The following is a 19,463-nucleotide window of genomic DNA, read 5'->3' as shown; positions in this document are numbered from 1 at the left end:
GTGGGCATTTGCGGTACATTTATTTGTTTATTTGCTGTAATACATTATGGGGGGAATTTCTCTCTCCTAATTCACAACGAACTCGTCAAATGACGTCACTACCGCTGTCCAATCCGGTGCGTCCGGTGCGTCAGCGTTCGGATTCCTGTAGGCGGAGAGAGGGTTCCGGTTCCGGGTATTTTCATACTCCACTCGGCGGCGTTTATCCCTCCGATTATGGTCTTTTATCTGAAACTTCTTCTGATTGTCCACTGATTAAGGCTGGTTGTTTCGCAATTAAATAAAGTCTGGATAAAGGCGCGACCATGACGACCCGATCGGAGAGAGAGAAGGCCCAGAAACTGAACGAGCAGCACCAGGCCATCCTGTCCAAACTGCTGAGAGAGGAGGACAACAAGTACTGCGCCGACTGCGAGGCGAAAGGTGCGACAACGACACCGTCAGATTCACTGAATTCGCCCACGGCGTCTTCCTCGAGCACTTCCTAATAACCTAGCATCTGCGGTAGCTCAGCTACGCTAACCTGCCCGTGTGTAACTGGTTGAGGCCAGTCAGCTGACAGCTCTTCCCCACAGCTAAACAAAGTGGCTAACTAGCGGGCTAACTTCCCTGGAGCTCCACACAGCGCCCCTCCTTGACCGCCGCCTTCTGCTCAGCTGCAGCAACCTGTGGCTGAGCCTTCAGATCAATCTCTTAATGCCTGTTTTATTACTGTTAGTTCTCGCTTTTGCCGTTTTAAGCGACTTCACGGCGTGTTTATTCTCTGCTGGCAGAAAGGGTTGACAATCAAAACCGATCTGTGGTTTATTTTATTTCATTTTTTCCTTGTGTTGGCAGGTCCAAGATGGGCTTCCTGGAATCTGGGAGTGTTTATCTGCATAAGATGCGCGGGCATCCACAGGAACCTGGGAGTACATATATCCAGAGTAAAGTCAGTCAACCTGGACCAGTGGACCTCAGAACAAATCCAGGTACCGTTTTTTACGTCTCTATTTGGATCTAAATGGATAAATGAGTAGGAAAAAATTGAGTAATCCTGGCTGTTTTGAACCTTTAATGAAAGAGAAGTCAGTCTTATAAAATTCTGAGGTCTTATTTTTATGATAATGTGGCCCAAACTCTTTCATTCAGTTGGTTAGACCACACAAAACAAGTGTTAAACAAGCAGAAACACGGATTCAATTCAAACTGAGCTTTCTTTTCTTCTTAAAATATAGTACCCTCTATAGTCACGACCCAAAAGTGTCATGGTCGTCTTAATGATGATGTTTCTAATGCTTCATGGATAATAATGATAAACATAAGAAAGCTGGAATGATATTTTACTGTATTGCTGCAGGTCTTACAATGCAAATTAGGAGTGGCTGCTAGCATGCTGCACATGTTAGGAAGTTACTTTTAAATGACAGATGGGCTCATTACGTTTGACAGAAAACTATATTTACTGTTTAAATAATGATGACACATATATTAATGGTCTATAATGTGAAAAGAAAGGCGAGTTGCCACAGAGGTTTCAAAAGTATGACTATGTTTCAGCCCCTCGGCCCAGATCTGTTCTGTGTAAGGCTCATATATATCCATGTTGATACTATCGGCCCCTCTGCTCTGTTTTCCATCTCTCTTCTGGATTTTTTAGAGTATACAAGATATGGGAAACACCAAGGCCAGAAAGCTCTATGAGGCCAACCTTCCAGAAACCTTCAGAAGACCTCAAACAGACCAGTATCCTTCATCCTTAGCATGTCCCAAAAAAAAGAGTTGACACACGTTACACTTTATACGCTTCCTCCTCTTCCTTAATTCTGACCACAGAGCTGTGGAATTCTTCATCAGGGATAAATATGAGAAGAAGAAATACTACAGCGAGAAAGTGACCAACGGGAGCAGTGTATGTACCACCTCGTCTCTCATGACGCCCTGTAGCGTCTACAAGATTAACGGTTTTTGTTTTGCCAGCCAAAGGATGCTAAGAAGGAGCGGGACACAGAAAGAGGGAGCAGAGCCTCATCCTACAGCAAAGTGAGCATAGGTTCCTCCGCCAGAAGCTTCTCACAAATACAGTTTTTCTTCCTTCATGCGCTATATACATATTTTTTTATTTCGATCCCTTTAAAGAGCGAAGAATCGAGGCCAGTTCCTAAAACTAGCCCGGCTAAACCTACAGAACCCTCCGTCAACCTACTGAGCCTTGGTGAGTGTGGATACTATTGATGATGGCAAGATGCTCAATTACAGGTTTCCTGGGTGTGTTGTGTCTTTTCTTTTTAGAATGTGTCAATTAAAATGGTTGATTTTGTGTATTTTAGCATAGTTTTAATGTTTATCCGCTATTGGATCGAGGGATCTGTTACTCGAACTGCAATGAGCCCAAATGTTGTTCATGGGGCTCCTGATGATGAAATACAGAAATTGTGCAAAGATACATAAAACAACAGGCAGCAAACTGGCTTAAAGGAAGCAGGTCGGTTGATGGGAATCCCCCTGTGAGGTGATTTTCCCTGTTGTCTCACAGGTCCATTCATGGATCATAAGGATTTCTTTCAGTAAAATAGCTTTAGTAGTAATGTGGAAGTTCTTTGTGATTCAGAACGGTGTTGATTTTGTCTTTTGACATCCAGGACAGGACAGCAGACAAGTGAATGCAATGGCAGCACATGTTCAGATTAGCGGGACCGTTTCATCTGGCACCTCAGGCATCTTTTGTGCAAGTTTAACCAGTTTTTCCATTACAGACGCACCGACAGCTGCATCAGCTAACAATGGTAGCACGAGCACAAACCAGAGTAACAATGACCTGGATATATTCGGCCCCATGGTGTCCAACCCCCTCCCAGCGTCCACATCAGCAGCCCAGTTTACTCAGGTAAACCAAAAAAGGGAAAAAACGTCTCAGTTTGTGTAGCTGTGCCAGCGTGTTTAAACATGCATGAACACGATATTGTCCTACTTTTTTAATGCGAACACAAACATGAGGTGGAAGTGTTGTGGCATATTTTCATCAGTATTCTGGGCCATTGTCCTCCTCTCAGGTGAGCTCCAGTAACATGGTCTCCACGCCAACACAAGCGGTAGGCGGGGCCAGCACAGCGTCCGGACAGGGAGATCTGGACTTGTTCAGTGACACCAGTAGCGCCAATAAAACTGATGACACAGGCAAAAAGCCGCTGTCCAAGGACTCCATCCTGTCCTTGTATGGAACCAACAGCATGCCTCAACAGGCGGCGCCAGGTGAGTCTTTTCTCATCCAGATAAAGATCAGAATTGTCCAGATTAACAGGCTAAAACTGTAATTATCTGTGTCACCTCCCTCCTCCAGCTGGCATGTTTATGAGCCCCTCCCAGATGCAGTTTCCTGTCCAGGCCGCCCCAGGTTATCAGGCCTTCGCAGGCATGGGTGCTGCTATGCCCTCTACAACCGTCATGGGTGCCATGATGGCTCAGAGCGGGGCGGCCATGATGGGGCCCAGTCCAGGCATGATGGTTGGAATGACGATGCCTAATGGTTTAATGGGAAACACACCAGCCACGGGTGTCATGGGCATCGCGCCGAGGATGATGGGACCGCAGAGCGGCCCGATGCCTGCGGGAATGATGCCCGCTCAGGGAATGTACGCCATGCAGCCTGGCCAGCAGGCTCAGTGGAACATGGGTCAGGTATGCTAACACTGACACAAAAAAACCTCTCACAAGGATGGGTGTTGATGGGTCCACCATCAAGAGAACCGTTAACATCTGAGCTGCAAGGGAGTAGCCCCTCCCTCTGTAGAGAACCAGGGGTTCTAGTGAAGAACATTAGTGGTTAGATAAAGAGACACTATTATTATTTTGGTTTTAAAACGGCCACATCGCAGCCCCGTCTTAGCCAGTAGAAACGTGGAGGAACCTGAAGCTCACATATTGGTATTTTTCCTTCGGGTGGTAAATAAAGGGGCAGGTGGAATTTCTGCTGTTTTGAGTCTCCCTGTTGCGGTGCTGAAATGTGGTCCCCTCTGACATCCTCAGGTCAATCAGCAGATGTCGGGGCTGACTCTGAACGGCGGACAGATGGCCTTCAGTCAGCCTCCCTCAGCCATGGGCGGATGGGCTGCGGCTGGTTCCGGCCAGACTCTGAGCACGCAGCTATGGAAGTGAGTCTCTGAGAAGCCCGAAGGTTGAGTCAGAGTTACGGAAAGTACAAAATATATCTTTGTGCTTCTCTGTCTCCAACTACCGAGGCCCCCCCCCCAAAAAAAAAAAAACTGGAGCCCATTCCCATCACGGACCAGCCTTCAGAACATGTGTATCTCTTTAATTCCTCGTCCCTTCTCTCTGTCTCTCTTTCTCTCTATTGTGTGAGTGAATTGGGAGTCAAACAGGATTACAGCCTGGCAGTTTCTGCCTGTCGTATGGTTTTTGATTACAACTTTTATTTTCCTTTTTTTGGGAAAAAAAACAAACAAACATAAGGAAATAACAGTCCCAACAAAAATGATATCGACATATCAGGAAAGCTGCAGGACCAGTTACACAAGCTTTTATTGTATCACTGTATCATTACGAGATTCTAGATCATTTAAAGGAATAGTATTTAACGGGAGACGACGCGCCTATCGAGTCTCAGTGCCGCTCCCACATGTACAGCGCTGTATAACCTTCTTTTAAAGTACTTGTGGTTCCCCTACGACAATAAAGTGGTCATAAATAAGTGACGGCTCCTTTGTTTTCTCTGTGCGTGAGATCATCAGAGGGTATGGTTGAGGTTGAGCCGTAGCTCCGCGTTTGAGGGCGTCAGCCCTGTTTTGTCATCTGTCTGCGGCGGGAATGAAGAGCGTGCGAGGGTTGTCGGTTCGTGCCCCTTGTGCGGTGCACCGGGGTCTCCATACTGTTGTAGAAGGGGAAAAAAGGGCGCCTGCGCTTTTGTTGTCACGATGGAAGGAAGCCTGGAGCCTGCTGGGATGCGCTAGGTCAGGTTACTCCTGAGGTAGGATGTATTGAATGTCCCAGTCTGAGTTCCGGATCCATGGTCGAAGGTACGGTGGCTCACACCAAAGACGTTTGTCCTGACTCCTCTTATCGTTCCCGTTTCAACCTTTACTTCAAGGTGATGCCACAAACCCACCATCTGGCTACACCCCCGTTATTATATTATACACCTCTCACTTTCCCAGTCACATCCTGCCTGTTTTCCCAGACGCATCATATTTCCCGGCCATCGTCACTGTCAACACCTCATCAACCTGTAATTTGTGAAAAGCCTTTGCCATTAGGTGGTGTTTACGGTCACTCTTACTCAGTAGGAGTTGGTAAATAACAAAAAACACACCAAAATAAAGATAAATCTTTAACAGAAGATATCCAGATTTGATATTATTGTTCTTTTTTAAAGATTTTTTGGGAATTTATTCTACAATCTGCCTGTAAACAGAGTTTAATCAATAACTGTACTGTGACAAAGAGTTAAATTATTTAGGCTATTCCAGTTTTAGTAACATCTTTAAAGCCTAAATTCATTTAATACCTGGAGAATCCAATAACCAATTAATGAGTTAGCCTATCAAACAGGAATCCATGTTTTCCTTGACTATTCAGGCTTCATTAATATGAAGTTAGGTTATTTTTCTAAGAGAAAATCACCATCTTAACAAGATGGAAAACACATCACAGTGCTTAAATAACATACTAAAATTAGGAGGTTTGTAAATAAAAGACATGCAAGGTGCAGATCATAAAAATAGTACTATCCTATATAATCATTATCCTGTAATAAAGGTGCAAACTATTAAAGATAAAAGTATAAAATCAGTAACATGGGTCCACAGAGTATTTGTGTAAAATAAGTAATCCTGGACATGCAGGAAAATGCAATATATCATTTTATTGGATAATAACCATTTTTAACTTAAATTGTTTCCTTAACTTTAGACCTATACACGTGGATGTATTACTATAATTTACCAGTAGGTGGCGCTGTTCGCCAATACGTGGTTTTGCAGGCCTGTGTTCAGAAAATGAAGTTAAGTTTCATTAAAGTTTCCAAATTCTGGCATAAGCAATAATTTCACTGTGATTATAAAACTGTGGTATGAAAATGATGTAATTTTAACTGTGATTTACATGATTTTAACAATAAAACTGATGCAATTTCAGAATCCACTCTACATATGCCAAATGAACTCGTGTCTGAATATAACATATTCATTTCAGAATTAATTTTAACTGGAAAATGAAGTGTTCAGTTTTACTTTTATAAAGTAAACCAACTCCAGTATTTTGAAATACTTGAAATAAATCCAAAGGCCGCTGAAAGCAACACTTGGTGGCGCTACTGATCAAGGTTTCTAACAGAAAGGGCCTCAGCCTGTGGTGGAAATCACCGTTAAACCTCCCCGGCTCTTTATGCTGCAGTCTAATTTGCTCAAATTGCCCTTTGCAGTTGTAGTTTTTCTCCATTTAAGCACATTTATTCCTCCCCTGCTGGTTTCACTGCTGATACACACTAATGTTAAAGTTTTTTTGTCAGCCGCTTGGTTCACTTGGCCAAAAAAGACCGAATGTGGAAAGTCGGAGTCAGTCTGAATGCTTATCGTAAGCAGCATTTTTGTAGGGAAAATGTGCCTCACTGCCTCTGAGCCCCTTTCATTAGTACTCATTTCACTTCTCATTCTTGCCCTTGCTGCCAGGATTTGTTACCTAATGCATTCTGGGACACGGTCCGCAGGCCTCTGAGATCCTAGGCCATGTCCCTGACCATGCAGTTTTCTTATGTTTTCGTTAATCACCGTAGCTCAGGCGCAGCTTGAGCAAGATCGGATGCAGCGGCGTCTCGAGACCTTTAGCAGAGAGGATCGGCATTCCTCCCGGCATGTGTCAAACCTAACACTCCTCCAGAATAGAGTCCTACAGGCCAGTGAAGAATGTTTCTCCTCTTTGCTGCCCCTGAATGCATTTTCTGACCCTTATACATCAACATTCCTGCCAATATGGGCGTCAGCTTCCAGCGTTACTGTAGCAACCGGTTCAAGTCAACCAAGCGTTTCACTGACCCCCATTCGGGAACTTTTTGCAGCAGAATTGAAGTAACTTTATTTGGGAGAAAAAACCCACAAAAGGGGTTGTGGGTCTTCACATTCGGGTCTCTATCACTTTAAAGCGTAGACACATAAAACAGACGTCCCACAAAAGAAGCACTGTTGTTCCTGGACCTTGATCTGCTGCAATCAAAGGCTGTTTTTCTGGCATTATCGCTGTTACCAGGGCGATAGGCGGGAGGCTGTGACTCCCCGTCTTCCATCTCGTCCTTCGTGACTTGACCGTGAACCTGTCTTGGTGACTGAACCAGCCAACAACTTATGTGTCAAGTATTTTGTCGTGACAAATGAGCGGCGCTCTTCTCCTGTCTGATCTGACTCTTTGCTGCCCTCAGGCTAGGCTTGAGCGGCAGGCAGCCACCGCTGATAATAATCTTTTGTACGACTGCATGTACAGACAATCCTCCCTTTCACGCAGCATCAGTGCCAGTGTCGGCTCCCTTGTTGCCCTCTGTCTGCCCTGATCTACTAAAGCCTGAACTTGCTCCACAGTTTATTGCTTTATGAGCTTGATAGGTTGAAATAAATCCTCCCGCCACTCCCACTTCCACTTATGTTGACAATAAAGGGAAACAAGCACTTTGCTGTTATTGACACCCAATTACTGAGCTGTGGCTTTTGTCAAAGCCATCAATTCAACAGGGGTTTTCCTATTTTAATAGAACCCGTCCCTCTATTCAGCAGGGGTAAAGATGTCATGATTAGAACGGGACCTGGGCTGGATTATAAACAGTCGATTGGGCGGAGGAGTGGAAGGTTCTTGGTTCAAGACCTGGTGCAGACAAAACATGGAAGGTGACCTTGTTGACCCCGTGACCCTGACAGGGATGAAAACAAATGCATAATACACATGTGAAGGTTCCAAAATGCAGCATCTGACAAAGGAGTGCTTGATTTATCAAACAAAAAAGATTTACTTTTGAATGTATGTTGAGAGATTTTCAAATGCTCCTTCAGTGTCTGCCTATTGTACCTACTGTAGATACTGAGATCAACTCAGGTCAACTCGTATCTCCTGCTGAATATTACACGTTACGGTTTGGCAAAATGTTGAAGTTAAAATGTTAAAGTTGATTTAATTGAAAGCGATGGGCTCGGACGAATCACATCTGTAATAAGAAAACTTTGACACGCTCTGGTGAAATGAAACCGGCTCCAAACACAGGCGGGTAAAGTTCCCCGGGACCTGTTGGAGCACACATTTTGATCTCTGTAATCTCCTTTCCCTCTCCAAAACCAACATTACGTTATCATTTCAAAATACGGTCATCTTGATAGGATTTCCCTGAAATCCCAGCGGCTGGAACCGCTGTACCGGGGGGAGGGTGAGAGCTCAGATATCCCCCTCTCTCCCACACTCTGACGCACACACACACGCTCAAGGCCTCAGCACAGTTCCACACAAAGATACCGGCAGCTGCGGCGCTGCACCCACGTGTGTTAATCACCGTTCACAAAGTATGTCAAGGTGCAGCTCGGATCACAATCTCTCTTTGTCTACACGACTGTGTGCTCTCACACTAGCAGTTTCTGTCCAGGCTCATGTATGTCGTGGTTGCTAGGTGACAGGAGTTGCTCACTGTTACACTCTGGTGAAAGTCTGCGGGCAGGGATTAGTCAACCGTTGGGTGTGTCTTGTTTGAGAGGCCTCATGGAGTTATCCCCCCCCCCCCACACACACACACACACAAACACACTTTCTTTCACTCGACATGGTTAAACAACTTGAACTTTCCTGCCTTGTTAGAGGTTCTGAAGCGTTTCTGCAGGTTGTTCTCTTCCCTAACCGCTCCTGTTAATCATTGTTTCCCAGTTCCTGGCATCCGCATTACGTAAGAAATTTCCTCAACTCTGCACCCCGCTGTAGAACAGTTTCCATGGCAACTGTATAAACAGACTGAAGTTTTTCTACTTCCTTTATTCCCGACAGAATAATAAAGAGACAGAACCTTGGGTCATGTATGCACCAGCGGGTTTTATTTTTCTCACGACACACACTGCAACTACATGCACGGACAAACGCAGCACTTTCGGCATTTTCCTTTCAACCTCCCGTTTCAGTTTTTGCGAACCACGCAGCGGCTCCTCACAACAGCCGGGCTCCCCATTATTCTCAGCTTGTCTTTTCAGTACAGTTTCAGTCGTCTCGTGTAACAGCTTTAATTTCAAACTATGTGTGCGGATGTGGTGTGTGAGAACAGTTGGTCCTGCCAGTTACACCTCTCAGCTGGAAGTGCGCACAGTGGTGGTGGTGATTGTGGCCTTCATTCCCCCTGTTGAAAATAATGGAAAAAGAAGTTGGCAGGGCTCAAAACTGTAACTATGCTCGACTGTTGTTGCGTAAGATGTCATTAAATCGGATCTTTCTTACCTGTGCTGATGGTTCTAAGATGAGGGAAGGGGGGGAAAAGGAAAAGAAGCCATGAACAAGGTGCTATGCAGTATTTCAATTGTAATATTGACTTAATTATATTCTTATTAACGTAATAGATGAATCATTCTATGTACCTGGACTCCTCTGTCTCCAAAAGGCCCCTGTAGGTGGCGATCTCCTGCTCCAGCCTGCTCTTGATGTCCAGCAGCATCTTGTAGTCCTGACCCTGCTGCTCGATGCTGGCGCGCACGTTGCCGATTTCTGTCTCCAGCATGTTGATGGTGCTCTGGAAGGTGGTGAGCATGGCGCTGTAGCGTGCATCCGTTTCAGCTAACGTGTTCTCCAGCGCCCCTTTCTGTGAGAGATGGAATGGGAGGACAGAATCGGACACAAACGGAGGCAAATCTATTAGCACGTGTGCAGAAATTCTCAAAAAGAGAATTTGACATTCTTTTCTGAAGCCTGAGTTTTAAGGGCATGTGTTTGTTGGCTGCCCGCGACTGTTACGACGGAGCCGTCCGCCCTTCATGAAGGAGTTTAATGATTTGCTGCAGCTGGGCAGAGATAATCTGTGGCAGGGCTCCGTTTCGGTCAGCCGGTTCAACATTCCTTTCGGCTTTCTTTTAAGCTCTTTTATGTCCTGTAGACTTTGACCAGATATCTGTGGGTAGTGTTCAGCAGGGGCCCAACCCTCCCTTCACCTCATCTCCCACCAGGCTTATCTTTCTCTACCTCCCACCATTCTTTCAATAAATCCTCTTTTCTTATCCTCCCTTCTTCTCGTTGCTTATTGCCAATTTTCCATTCCCCCCCGACAAGACAGCTATTTTGTTCATATAAGGCAGTATGCTGCGATGTGGACAGATGTTTTCTGTTTCTCACCATGCTGAGCTGAGACTGGAGTTCAATCTCCAGGCCCTGGAGTGTGCGCCGCAGGTCAGTGATCTCTGTCTTGGACGTCTGGAGGGTTTCTGTGCTTATGGCCACCTCTTTGCTCAAGACTGTCGACTACAGTGGGATAAAAAGTCAGATTTATAAAGAAGAGCTCATGTAGGTTTAATTAAAGTCTCTAGATATAATTCCAGTAATTTAATGTGGGCTTGTGTACCTGCTCATTAAACCAGGCCTCCTGCTCACGGCGGTGTTTGTCGCAGATGTTCTCGTATTGGGAGCGGATCTCGTCCAGGACTCTGTTGAGGTCTTGCTGGGGTTTGGCGTCCACCTCCACGTTGATAGTGCCAGTAAGCTGAGAGCGCAGCGCTATCAGCTCCTAAACGACCATGAGCGAGAGAGACGAGTCAGCTTTACGTGAGGAAACAAGCTCCTTGCCACACCAAACACTGATTAAATCACCTCTGCATGGTTCTTCTTGAGGTAGGCCAGCTCATCCTGCAGCCCTTCGATCTGCATCTCCAAGTCACTCTTTGTGAGGGTGGTCTGGTCCAACAGGCGGCGCAGGTTGGCGATGTCCGCCTCCACCGACTGGCGCATCATCAGCTCGTGGTCAAACCTGGTTAGAGATCAGAAAAAGCTCACATGAGACATCCCTCATCTTTGGACTGTCATGATTGTTTTTGAGGACCTAAAATTGGGCCATAGGGACACAAAGACTCCAGCTTACTTGATCTTGAAGTCGTCAGCGGCCAGTTTGGAGTTGTCAATCTGGAGCAGGAGGTTTGCATTGCCACAGGTGGCAGCACCAATCTTCAGAGAACAAAGTTTCAATGCGTTAATTTTATATGAACATATCAAGTCCTGGTCTGGGCTTGATTCTGCACCACTGTTTCAATTCAACAATAATATACGCTATCAAGGCAGTTAGCAATGCGCTGCACGGTTAAACCCACACTTGCTAATCATTAACAGAAGAGCAGACAGGCGACTATCTGGTGTTGCAGTTTGCACGCTCTACCTTGTCCTTCAGGTCATTGATGATGGCCCAGTAGTGGCTGTAGTCTCTGTCGGCAGCGGGACCCTTATTCTCGTAGTACTCCCTGATCTGGATCTCCAGCTTGGCGTTGGCCGCCTCCAGAGAGCGAACCTTGTCCAGGTAGTTGGACAGTCGGTCATTCAGGTTCTGCATGGTGGCCTTCTCGTTCAGGTGGACGGTGCTCTGGTCCAGAGCGCCGGCCAGGTCGAATCCACCACCGACCCCCATGCCACCTCCATAGCTAGAGGACACAGTGCGCATGCTGGTAGAGGAAATGCGGGGACCAGATCTGAAGCTGGCTCCTGACACACTGTGAGCCTTGTGGGGAGCGCTACTGGTTCTGTAGCTGTGGCTCTGTCTGACCATGGTGGGCCCGCCGATGACACTCTTGTTGTAGAACATCTTGGATGGATTTCTGGTCTATCAGTAGAAGAGAGGAGAGATGACCACTGTACAGCTGTCGACTCAAGCAGGACTGCAGAGGTTGGTGGAGGGAGGCGAGCTGCTGTTATAGTCCTGGACCTGGGGCGGGTCTGTTTCAGAGCAGAGAGGTGGGGAGAAAAGGGAGGGAGTTTTCTTTTACAGAACAGCCACTGACCCAGGGTCCCTTCCTTTCTTTCTCATCCTGTGAGGAAACTGCTATGGAATGTGTTTATTGAGAGGGTGAGGGGCTTTTGGTGGGCTGAGGTTAAACATTTCGTTGTACTGATTAGAGCCGAGAGGGGAGGAATAACCAATGTTAAAAATGGGGCTTGGGAACCATAGAAACACCAGCATACTTTCATTTGGTGTCATTCCCATGCACGATTTGTGCTTGACCTTTTTTGAACACTTCGATGCATCATATCGTATCTATAGTCATTTGGTATCCAAATGCAAACAGCAAAGGTGTGGAGTTATTGACAGTCTTCCACCAGGTCAACATTCACAAAAATCTCTTTGCAAACAGTAGCTTTCATCTGCGCTCTTTTGTTAAAAAATACCTTTGATAAACATTACATTAAAATGGTGTTAAGCCAGAAGAAACACTGCAAACTCAATAAACTGGGACCATAATCCCTGAAAGTCATTCCATGATTGATTTTGACTACCTAAACAACTGGACTTTTCATAACAGCTTTTTTTGTTTTTTTGCATTCACTGTGACATCTATCGAGCATATTGACACAAAAACTAACTTGAAACTTGTTTTTCCTATTTTCAAACTCAAAGGGAGTCTGACACACACCATTGTTCTCCATATCACACATCCCCCATCGCCTGGAATCCCGTGTGTGAGGGTGTGTGTGGGTGTGTGTGTGTCCATATTTCTGTGTTGGACTTTGGCCAGTATCAATGTTCTCGGAGCATAACATCTGGCCAAGCCAGGGGAGGCGAGGTGGGTGCAGCTCTCAGAGAGCTTCTAATGGAGGCCTACTCCTTTTATGCTTTACATAACGCACCTGGCGGAGATCTACAACAGATTATTTTAAGCAAATGCAGGTTTCTCAGGACCATTTCAGCCAAAACCCCAAGTTAATTGTTTGACTCTGAGGCAGACTCATGCTGTAGTCTTAGAATTGGCCGTTTTTCACTATGAGCAGGTTAAATGTTACATAGGTGCATGTTTAAAAAACAAAGAAAATGAAACAACTGCTGCGCAATTTAATTCAAAACTAAAAACTAAGTGGGCTTAGGAGTGGCCTTAGGCCGGAGTCAGACTGACTAGTAAACTACCCTGAGCAGAAGATAAGAAACACCAGGATGATCTTCAGTGCCATGCCGCACTGATACAGTAACTCCCACTGAAGGAGTGCTGACCAAGCACCGATGCATGGAAGTGCTGCATTCCTGGACTTTCAACACTCACACCAAAGGTGCTGAAAGAGAGAAATGGGCCAGGCGGTCAGTCTGTCTCGCTGCTGCAGAGAAGGAGAAGTCTTGCACGGTTCAATCTTAATATTTACATACTGTAAAAGTCACAATTTGTGAATGTTGAACCCTTAAAAGGATTCGGAATCTACTGTGTTGAAACGGAAACTCTAGAAGATAAGCAGACTGAAACTTGATGAAACACTTTCAATAACACTTTTATTTATTGTTGTTTTTCATTTTGTTGGGGCAAAAAGCTGACAGCAGACAACATAAAGGGTGTTTTACTTTAACTTTTCTTCCTCTTTTTTTCTTGACCGCTTTATCCCTTTCAGTGTTGGAGCCCATCCCAGCTGCGTAGGTGAAGGTAGCGTACACCCCTAAATGAGTCTCCGGCTCATCGCTGGACCCTATATGTGCATTTGGAGTCCATTACCTTGCTCAAGGGTGCCTTGGCAGCAGCGGGAGGTGTCAGAACTCCCTCGTTTATCCCCACCAGCCCGAGAACCCTCCACTTCTCACCCCAGGCCCCTACAAACGGCTCCAACCCCCCCAAAACCTCGATGTTGTCATCCAGTCTGCAGTTTTTCCATTGATCTGCTCGGCAGTTGTGGAAGTCAGAGGCCGACGGATGCACCGATATTCCCTGAGGGCGGTTTGGTGCAGGCCGGGCGGGGCCACTGTGCTCTGACTAATGGTCACTTTCCGATAATGTGGCGGCCGAAATGAAGCCAGAAGTGCTTTGGCAAAATGCAAACTCCCTTCTTCAAGTGTTCATTCAGTCAAATCTAATATAAATGTATAAGTTCGGCAAATTTCCATTACCATGGTGACAGATTAGTTAAGATTAGTGGTTTGATGACTGGAGCTGCACTGATTATCTGATGAGTCTGGTATAATAAAGTCTGAGAGGGGTGTTTCATGCACTTTACTACAACTAGTTTATGTCCTCACAACTTTCCAGTCACTCTCTCACACCCCTGAGCTGGAGTATGGTTTGTGTAGCCCACAGGAGGACAAATAAGAGGTCACAAAGTAGAACACAGCCCCCTTTCTCAGTATTTCTTTCACTTATTGTTGTAATTCATAATTTACTCTTGCCGTTTGTGTGCAGGTTTAGGGGCTTTTATAGGAAGTGTAACAACATCCCTTCTACAGAATACACTTGAGTCATGAGTGTGTCCTCTGTGGGGGGGTTCTTCTTTCGGCTATTTTAATGAAATGCCTACGTGAGGAACGGTATTCCACCTCTCCTGTGGCGTACCGCCACAAAGTGACCAAAAACTCAAAATAGCATCTGAATATTCCACTGTTTGTCTGCTGCATAGCAACAGGCCGAGTGTTCAGGTGTCGCTCCTCACGTTCAAATCATCAGACGTTGGCAACCTCCTGCACCTCATGATTTTCCCATCCTCACCATCAGCAGGTTATGTGCATGTGTTGATATGTCTCTATTTTTACATTGAAATGTAAATGCATGGAGATCAAAGAAATTGACAACAAATACTACATTTTGTTGTACGAAGAGAAAAACATGAATTAAGCTCTTTTCCCACATGGGGTATTTTTAAGACCTAAGACCTGTTCCACTGGGGTAAAAAAAAAAAAGGAAAGTCAAAGCAATTATACAGGACTGACCTCCGTCCTAGAGATGATATGGTCTGGGCTGGTCCCTCTGGGGTTTGATAATTCTGTGAATAAATTCCCTGGATTATATGACTTATTGTTACATTTGGTGTCCACCCAGGTAATCAGGTCTTTCCTACTCACTGTACAGTGCTGATTGGAGCTTTGGTGGAACAGCAGAGGCCTGGGAGGCTCCTCTCGCTCCACCACATCTCTCCACAGGCGTTATATCATCCTGGGCTTTTACTGAACGTCCAGAGTGCTGTGCGAGGAGCGGCACATGTGTTTAAATCCTAAAGACAAACACGTAATAGCTGCACACAATATCAGCAGTGTGTCTAAGCTGTATGTCAAATCCATCTAGCCACTGAGTATATAAAAGTCTGCTGTGTCAACAGACATACAGTAGCTTTTGACAGTTTCATTCAAATATTTGCCTACTTGATGTGCAAACCATAACATAAAACTGAAATATGAATGAAACGGGGACGTTCACAGCTGTCACAGCTGTCACAATACAATATCTCATACGGGATTGCACAACAAAGAGGTTCTCCTATAAATGGTAAAAACTATGCACAGTAGTCTAATAATAGTACATTAACTGACACTACTTTCCATATATTCGAATCATGCTACAAGTGTTCAGCATTTATGGTTGTTGGTTTTCAAAATGATGCATTTCCGTGAATAATAACCAATTTTATTTGACCTAACATACTGTATGTCGGAGATTCGCACGCAGCCGCGCCCTTCACGTTGCGTGAGAATTACAGCGCAACTGCGCCATCTAGCGGGAGGCCATGCAAAAACAGCTTCCTCTGTGGGGCTCCTGCACGGAGTCTGAGGTGAGCACAAGTGAGTGATCAAACCACACCCCAGAGTTATTAACCCTGTAACAGCATCTCTGATGAGCTGAACCCCCACAGTAGGTCAGATATTAGACACGTTCTGCTTTAGTAAGACCTTTAGTAGACAATGATTCATATGCATGTGCGTGTTGTAACTAGGTATATATATATATATATGTGTGTGTATCTTCTGACTGAATAGTTGCAGTTTGTCCCAGAATCATCTCCGTTGTCTCGGTGCTGTAAATTGCATTTATCACCAATAATATTGACATTTTGTGTGAAATGACTTCCAAAATCCAATATGTGAACTCAGCAGAGCAGTTCAAATATTTATTCTTTGACTCAGATGTACATAATAGAGGAATTATGCGCACATGAGGACGCACAATAGGCGTGGGTGGGGTCGGAGACTTCGGCTCTATTGATACTACAAACTGTCAGTGCTGCAGTATTTTAAAGATTCTGTCCGTCTCAATAATCAGGTAATATTCCGTTACACAGTTTTTTGTTTGTTCTTTTTATTTTTGGAGCTCCCAGTTTTTACGGTTCGTGAGACGGTCCAAGCACGTCAGCCCTCCCACAAACGGATGTTTGCACGGGCAGCCCGGTAAATATAGGCATGTATAGAACCTGTGCTGGTTTGAAAGAAACCCAAAGCGGTCCATCCGGTTCTTGTTTGATGTTTCCATCCCCCCAGCTCTCCGCCCTAACTCCCTCAGCTTCGGACGACAAGGGGAAGCAGAGGGAGTTAGGGCGGAGAGCTGGGTGGCTGTGAGATCCTGCTTTTGATTGGTCCACCCGCATTTTTTGCACTATACTCTAAAAATATTGGCGTGTCATTGCATCGGCTTTATTTTTTGAGCACAATCATTTATCACGAAGCAACTGTGCCGATGGGTTGAGTCGACATCTGTGTTTCCTGTGAACCGCAGGAGCGTGCGTGTCCCGGGATCTGAAACACTTTGAATAATACGCAAATAGTTTTAATGTATTCACTAATGAAAATGATGCAAATGTCTTCATGATCCATGTTTTTTATAAACATTAAATGTTAATATCTGTAACTGATATGTGGCTCTTTAATGGTTATTTTCACCAGAGACATTGTAAATAGATGCATATTTAATATCCAAAGAGCTCTTGTGATTTAAAAAAAAGGAAAAGAAAGCATTAATCCAGTTGTTGTCTAGCCGCCTTTCCGTTTTAACATGAATAAACAGCCAAGGTGCTCTGGGTTCAGTTGCACCTTGTAGATGCAGCAGCTAAACAAACAACAAAGAGCCAGTTGAAAATGTTTCAACGATGACATGGCATCGTGGCAGAGAACCCACGGGCAGAGCAGCATTTTTGTCTGTCCTTATGAGAACAAAAGAGCCTTTCTTCATTGAGAAGAATTCAATTTGAAGCTGGTTTGGAAGCCAGATGTTTGGCCTGTGACACACACCAGTCAGTGAACATCACGCAACTTCGTTTAAATACTTTCCTTGAACTCAAGAAGGCATAAAATAATGTATGATGTAATGAAACAGGGATGCTGTAGACGTTTTTATTTTGAAGATTTTTATTAAACTCTGCATGCACGTACGTGGGCTTGCACGTGTGTGCTTGTCCTGCCAGGTTTCTGCTTAATTACAGAGAACCACCTTTTAAGAGAGGGCAGAAATTCCGACATTAGCGTTTATTCTTGATTCTTAACTGTTGTATCACAGCTGATTATGGTTCCTACCTGTGCTGATGGTCCTAAAACAAGGGAGGAGAAAGAAAGGATGTGAACATCTGCATCCTTTTATCTGTTAGGAGGATTTTATGTCAAATACAGGTATCAGGTACCTGGACTCCTCTGTCTCCAAAAGGCCCCTGTAGATGGCGATCTCCTGCTCCAGCCTGCTCTTGATGTCCAGCAGCATCTTGTAGTCCTGACCCTGCTGCTCGATGCTGGCGCGCACGTTGGCCAGTTCTCCCTCCAGCATGTTGATGGTGTTCTGGTAGCCGGAGAGCATGGCGCTGTAGCGTGCCTCCGTTTCACCTAGCGTGTTCTCCAGCGCCCCTTTCTGTGAGAGATGGAATGGGAGGGACAAAAAAAATGCAGTTTGTGGAACTACCAGATGCACAAGCATGAGCGAAAAAAGAGCCTCCCTCTCAGGTCACCCGGCGCAACATTTGGACCACCTTTGTTTAGGTTCTCTCGTGTTTTCTTTTAGGTTTGTTGAGGATTTCTGTTTCTCACCATGCTGAGCTGAGACTGCAGTTCGATCTCCAGGCCCTGGAGTGTGCGCCGCAGGTCCGAGATCTCTGTCTTGGTCGTCTGGATGATTTCTGTGCTTTCGACCACCTCTTTGTTCAGGTTTGCCGACTGAGAAGAAATGCAAAGATCGCAGGTGTGAAGGTGTCCCCCTTGATTGTCATAGTTTCTCAGTAATTTGAGCCATCGAAGTGTGGAGAGTGATGGTTTTAGCTATGGGAAATTCTTCTACCTTCTCAGTAAACCAGGCCTCCTGCTCACGGCGCTGTTTGTCGCAGATGGTTTCGTATTGCAGGCGGATCTCGTCCAGGACTCTGTTGAGGTCTTGCTGGGGTTTGGCGTCCACCTCCACGTTGATAGTGCCAGTAAGCTGAGAGCGCAGCGCTGCCAGCTCCTAAACGACCACAGTGAGCGCGCGAGGAGTCAAATTTATGTAAAGACAAGCTTTTCTTGCCACAACAAACACTGATTAAATCACCTCTGCATGGTTCTTCTTGAGGTAGGCCAGCTCATCCTGCAGCCCTTCGATCTGCATCTCCAAGTCACTCTTTGAGAGGGTGGTCTGGTCCAGCAGGCGGCGCAGGTTGGCGATGTCCGCCTCCACCGACTGGCGCATCATCAGCTCATGGTCAAACCTGGTTAGAGATCAGAAAAAAACTCACATGAGACATCCCTCATCTTTGGACTGTCAGGATTGTTTCAGGGAAAACAGAAGGGTGGGACCCGAAGACTCCGACTTACTTGGTCTTGAAGTCGTCAGCGGCCAGTTTGGAGTTGTCAATCTGGAGCAGGATGTTTGCATTTTCACAGGTGGCAGCGGCGATCTTTAAAGAGCAGACATGTCAGAGGAAGAAGATATGAGATTAAACTGCAAAGATATGAAAATGAAAACAATGTCTAGCAAACTTTGAGTCACTGACAAAATAGTTTAGAAGAAAAGAAGCTGAATACACTTGGTAAACACCACTCATTCAGACTAGATGCCCAAACTTGTCTCGTGCTTGCACGCTCTACCTTGTCCTTCAGGTCATTGATGATGGCCCAGTAGTTGCTGTAGTCCTTCTCCGCAGCGGGACCCTTATTCTCGTAGTACTCCCTGATCTGGATCTCCAGCTTGGCGTTGGCCGCCTCCAGAGAGCGAACCTTGTCCAGGTAGTTGGACAGTCGGTCATTCAGGTTCTGCATGGTGGCCTTCTCGTTCACCTGCACGCCACCAGAGCGCTGGCCAAGGTCCAGGGCGCTGGACAAGTCAAAGCAACCACCACCAGCCCCAGCACCACCTCCATACCCAGAGGACACGGTGCGGACGCTGGCAGAGGAGATGCGGGAGGGCTGTCTGAAGCCAAATTCTGACACACTGTACGCCTTCGGGGCAGAAGGACTGCTCCTGTAGCTAAAGCCGTAGTTTCTTTTGATCATGGTGAATCTTCAGCTTATAGAGGATGAGTCAGGTAGAAGGTACTAGTGTGCAGCTGTGGACTGGAGCAGGACTGCAGAGGTGGCTCGAGGGAGGCGA

The 19,463-nt window shown here is 45.7% G+C and overlaps 3 protein-coding genes across 4 annotated transcripts; 1 reads left to right on the top strand and 2 right to left on the bottom strand.

Annotated features, from left to right (window-relative positions):
• Positions 1-122: 122 nt before the first annotated feature.
• Positions 123-4,687, top strand: LOC101066958 (stromal membrane-associated protein 1-like). The gene is made up of 11 exons (XM_011613050.2): positions 123-175; positions 261-423; positions 838-971; positions 1,640-1,725; positions 1,816-1,891; positions 1,960-2,022; positions 2,119-2,194; positions 2,736-2,866; positions 3,033-3,231; positions 3,320-3,657; positions 4,006-4,687. Exons 2-11 carry the CDS (start codon positions 306-308, stop codon positions 4,132-4,134), a joined length of 1,350 nt encoding a protein of 449 aa, XP_011611352.1. The 5' UTR covers positions 123-175; positions 261-305; the 3' UTR covers positions 4,135-4,687.
• A 4,338-nt stretch (positions 4,688-9,025) lies between these two features.
• On the bottom strand, positions 9,026-11,873 carry LOC101069545 (keratin, type I cytoskeletal 13-like). The gene is made up of 8 exons (XM_003972497.3): positions 11,357-11,873; positions 11,066-11,148; positions 10,798-10,954; positions 10,553-10,714; positions 10,327-10,452; positions 9,579-9,799; positions 9,442-9,455; positions 9,026-9,343 (listed from the first exon to the last, which is right to left on the bottom strand). The coding sequence occupies exons 1-8, from the start codon at positions 11,774-11,776 to the stop codon at positions 9,294-9,296; spliced, it is 1,233 nt and encodes a 410-aa protein (XP_003972546.2). The 5' UTR covers positions 11,777-11,873; the 3' UTR covers positions 9,026-9,293.
• Positions 11,874-17,248: 5,375 nt separating this feature from the next.
• LOC101069775 (keratin, type I cytoskeletal 13-like) lies at positions 17,249-19,463 on the bottom strand. Of its 2 annotated transcripts, XM_003972498.3 has the most exons (8): positions 18,962-19,462; positions 18,689-18,771; positions 18,426-18,582; positions 18,180-18,341; positions 17,933-18,058; positions 17,536-17,756; positions 17,432-17,445; positions 17,249-17,348 (listed from the first exon to the last, which is right to left on the bottom strand). In XM_003972498.3, exons 1-8 carry the CDS (start codon positions 19,364-19,366, stop codon positions 17,335-17,337), a joined length of 1,182 nt encoding a protein of 393 aa, XP_003972547.1. In that variant the 5' UTR covers positions 19,367-19,462; the 3' UTR covers positions 17,249-17,334. The 2 variants fall into 2 exon arrangements, with proteins under 2 accessions (XP_003972547.1, XP_029707369.1); XM_029851509.1 differs by having other exon boundaries at positions 17,249-17,445; positions 18,962-19,463.

Source organism: Takifugu rubripes, chromosome 17 (assembly GCF_901000725.2).
Source record: "Takifugu rubripes chromosome 17, fTakRub1.2, whole genome shotgun sequence".
In the NCBI taxonomy this organism is placed as follows: Eukaryota; Metazoa; Chordata; class Actinopteri; order Tetraodontiformes; family Tetraodontidae; genus Takifugu; species Takifugu rubripes.
The sequence above is the reverse complement of the archived record's forward strand: the minus strand, read 5'-3'. Positions and strand labels throughout refer to the sequence as shown.

What these genes read in the sequence shown, in the direction of transcription:
- LOC101069545 (XM_003972497.3), bottom strand. Translation starts at nt 11,776, where the DNA reads ATGTTCTACAACAAGAGTGTCATCGGCGGGCCCACCATGGTCAGACAG. An exon ending in GCTGACGACTTCAAGATCAA is followed by an intron (nt 10,955 to 11,065) that starts GTAAGCTGGAGT and finishes ATCTCTAACCAG; the next exon opens with GTTTGACCACGAGCTGATGA. An exon ending in AGGCCTGGTTTAATGAGCAG is followed by an intron (nt 10,453 to 10,552) that starts GTACACAAGCCC and finishes ATCCCACTGTAG; the next exon opens with TCGACAGTCTTGAGCAAAGA.
- LOC101066958 (XM_011613050.2), top strand. Translation starts at nt 306, where the DNA reads ATGACGACCCGATCGGAGAGAGAGAAGGCCCAGAAACTGAACGAGCAG. An exon ending in GGACCTCAGAACAAATCCAG is followed by an intron (nt 972 to 1,639) that starts GTACCGTTTTTT and finishes TGGATTTTTTAG; the next exon opens with AGTATACAAGATATGGGAAA. An exon ending in GAGCCTCATCCTACAGCAAA is followed by an intron (nt 2,023 to 2,118) that starts GTGAGCATAGGT and finishes ATCCCTTTAAAG; the next exon opens with AGCGAAGAATCGAGGCCAGT.
- LOC101069775 (XM_029851509.1), bottom strand. Translation starts at nt 19,366, where the DNA reads ATGATCAAAAGAAACTACGGCTTTAGCTACAGGAGCAGTCCTTCTGCC. An exon ending in TCAAGAAGAACCATGCAGAG is followed by an intron (nt 18,342 to 18,425) that starts GTGATTTAATCA and finishes GTGGTCGTTTAG; the next exon opens with GAGCTGGCAGCGCTGCGCTC. An exon ending in TTGGAGACAGAGGAGTCCAG is followed by an intron (nt 17,446 to 17,535) that starts GTACCTGATACC and finishes CCCTTGTTTTAG; the next exon opens with GACCATCAGCACAGGTAGGA.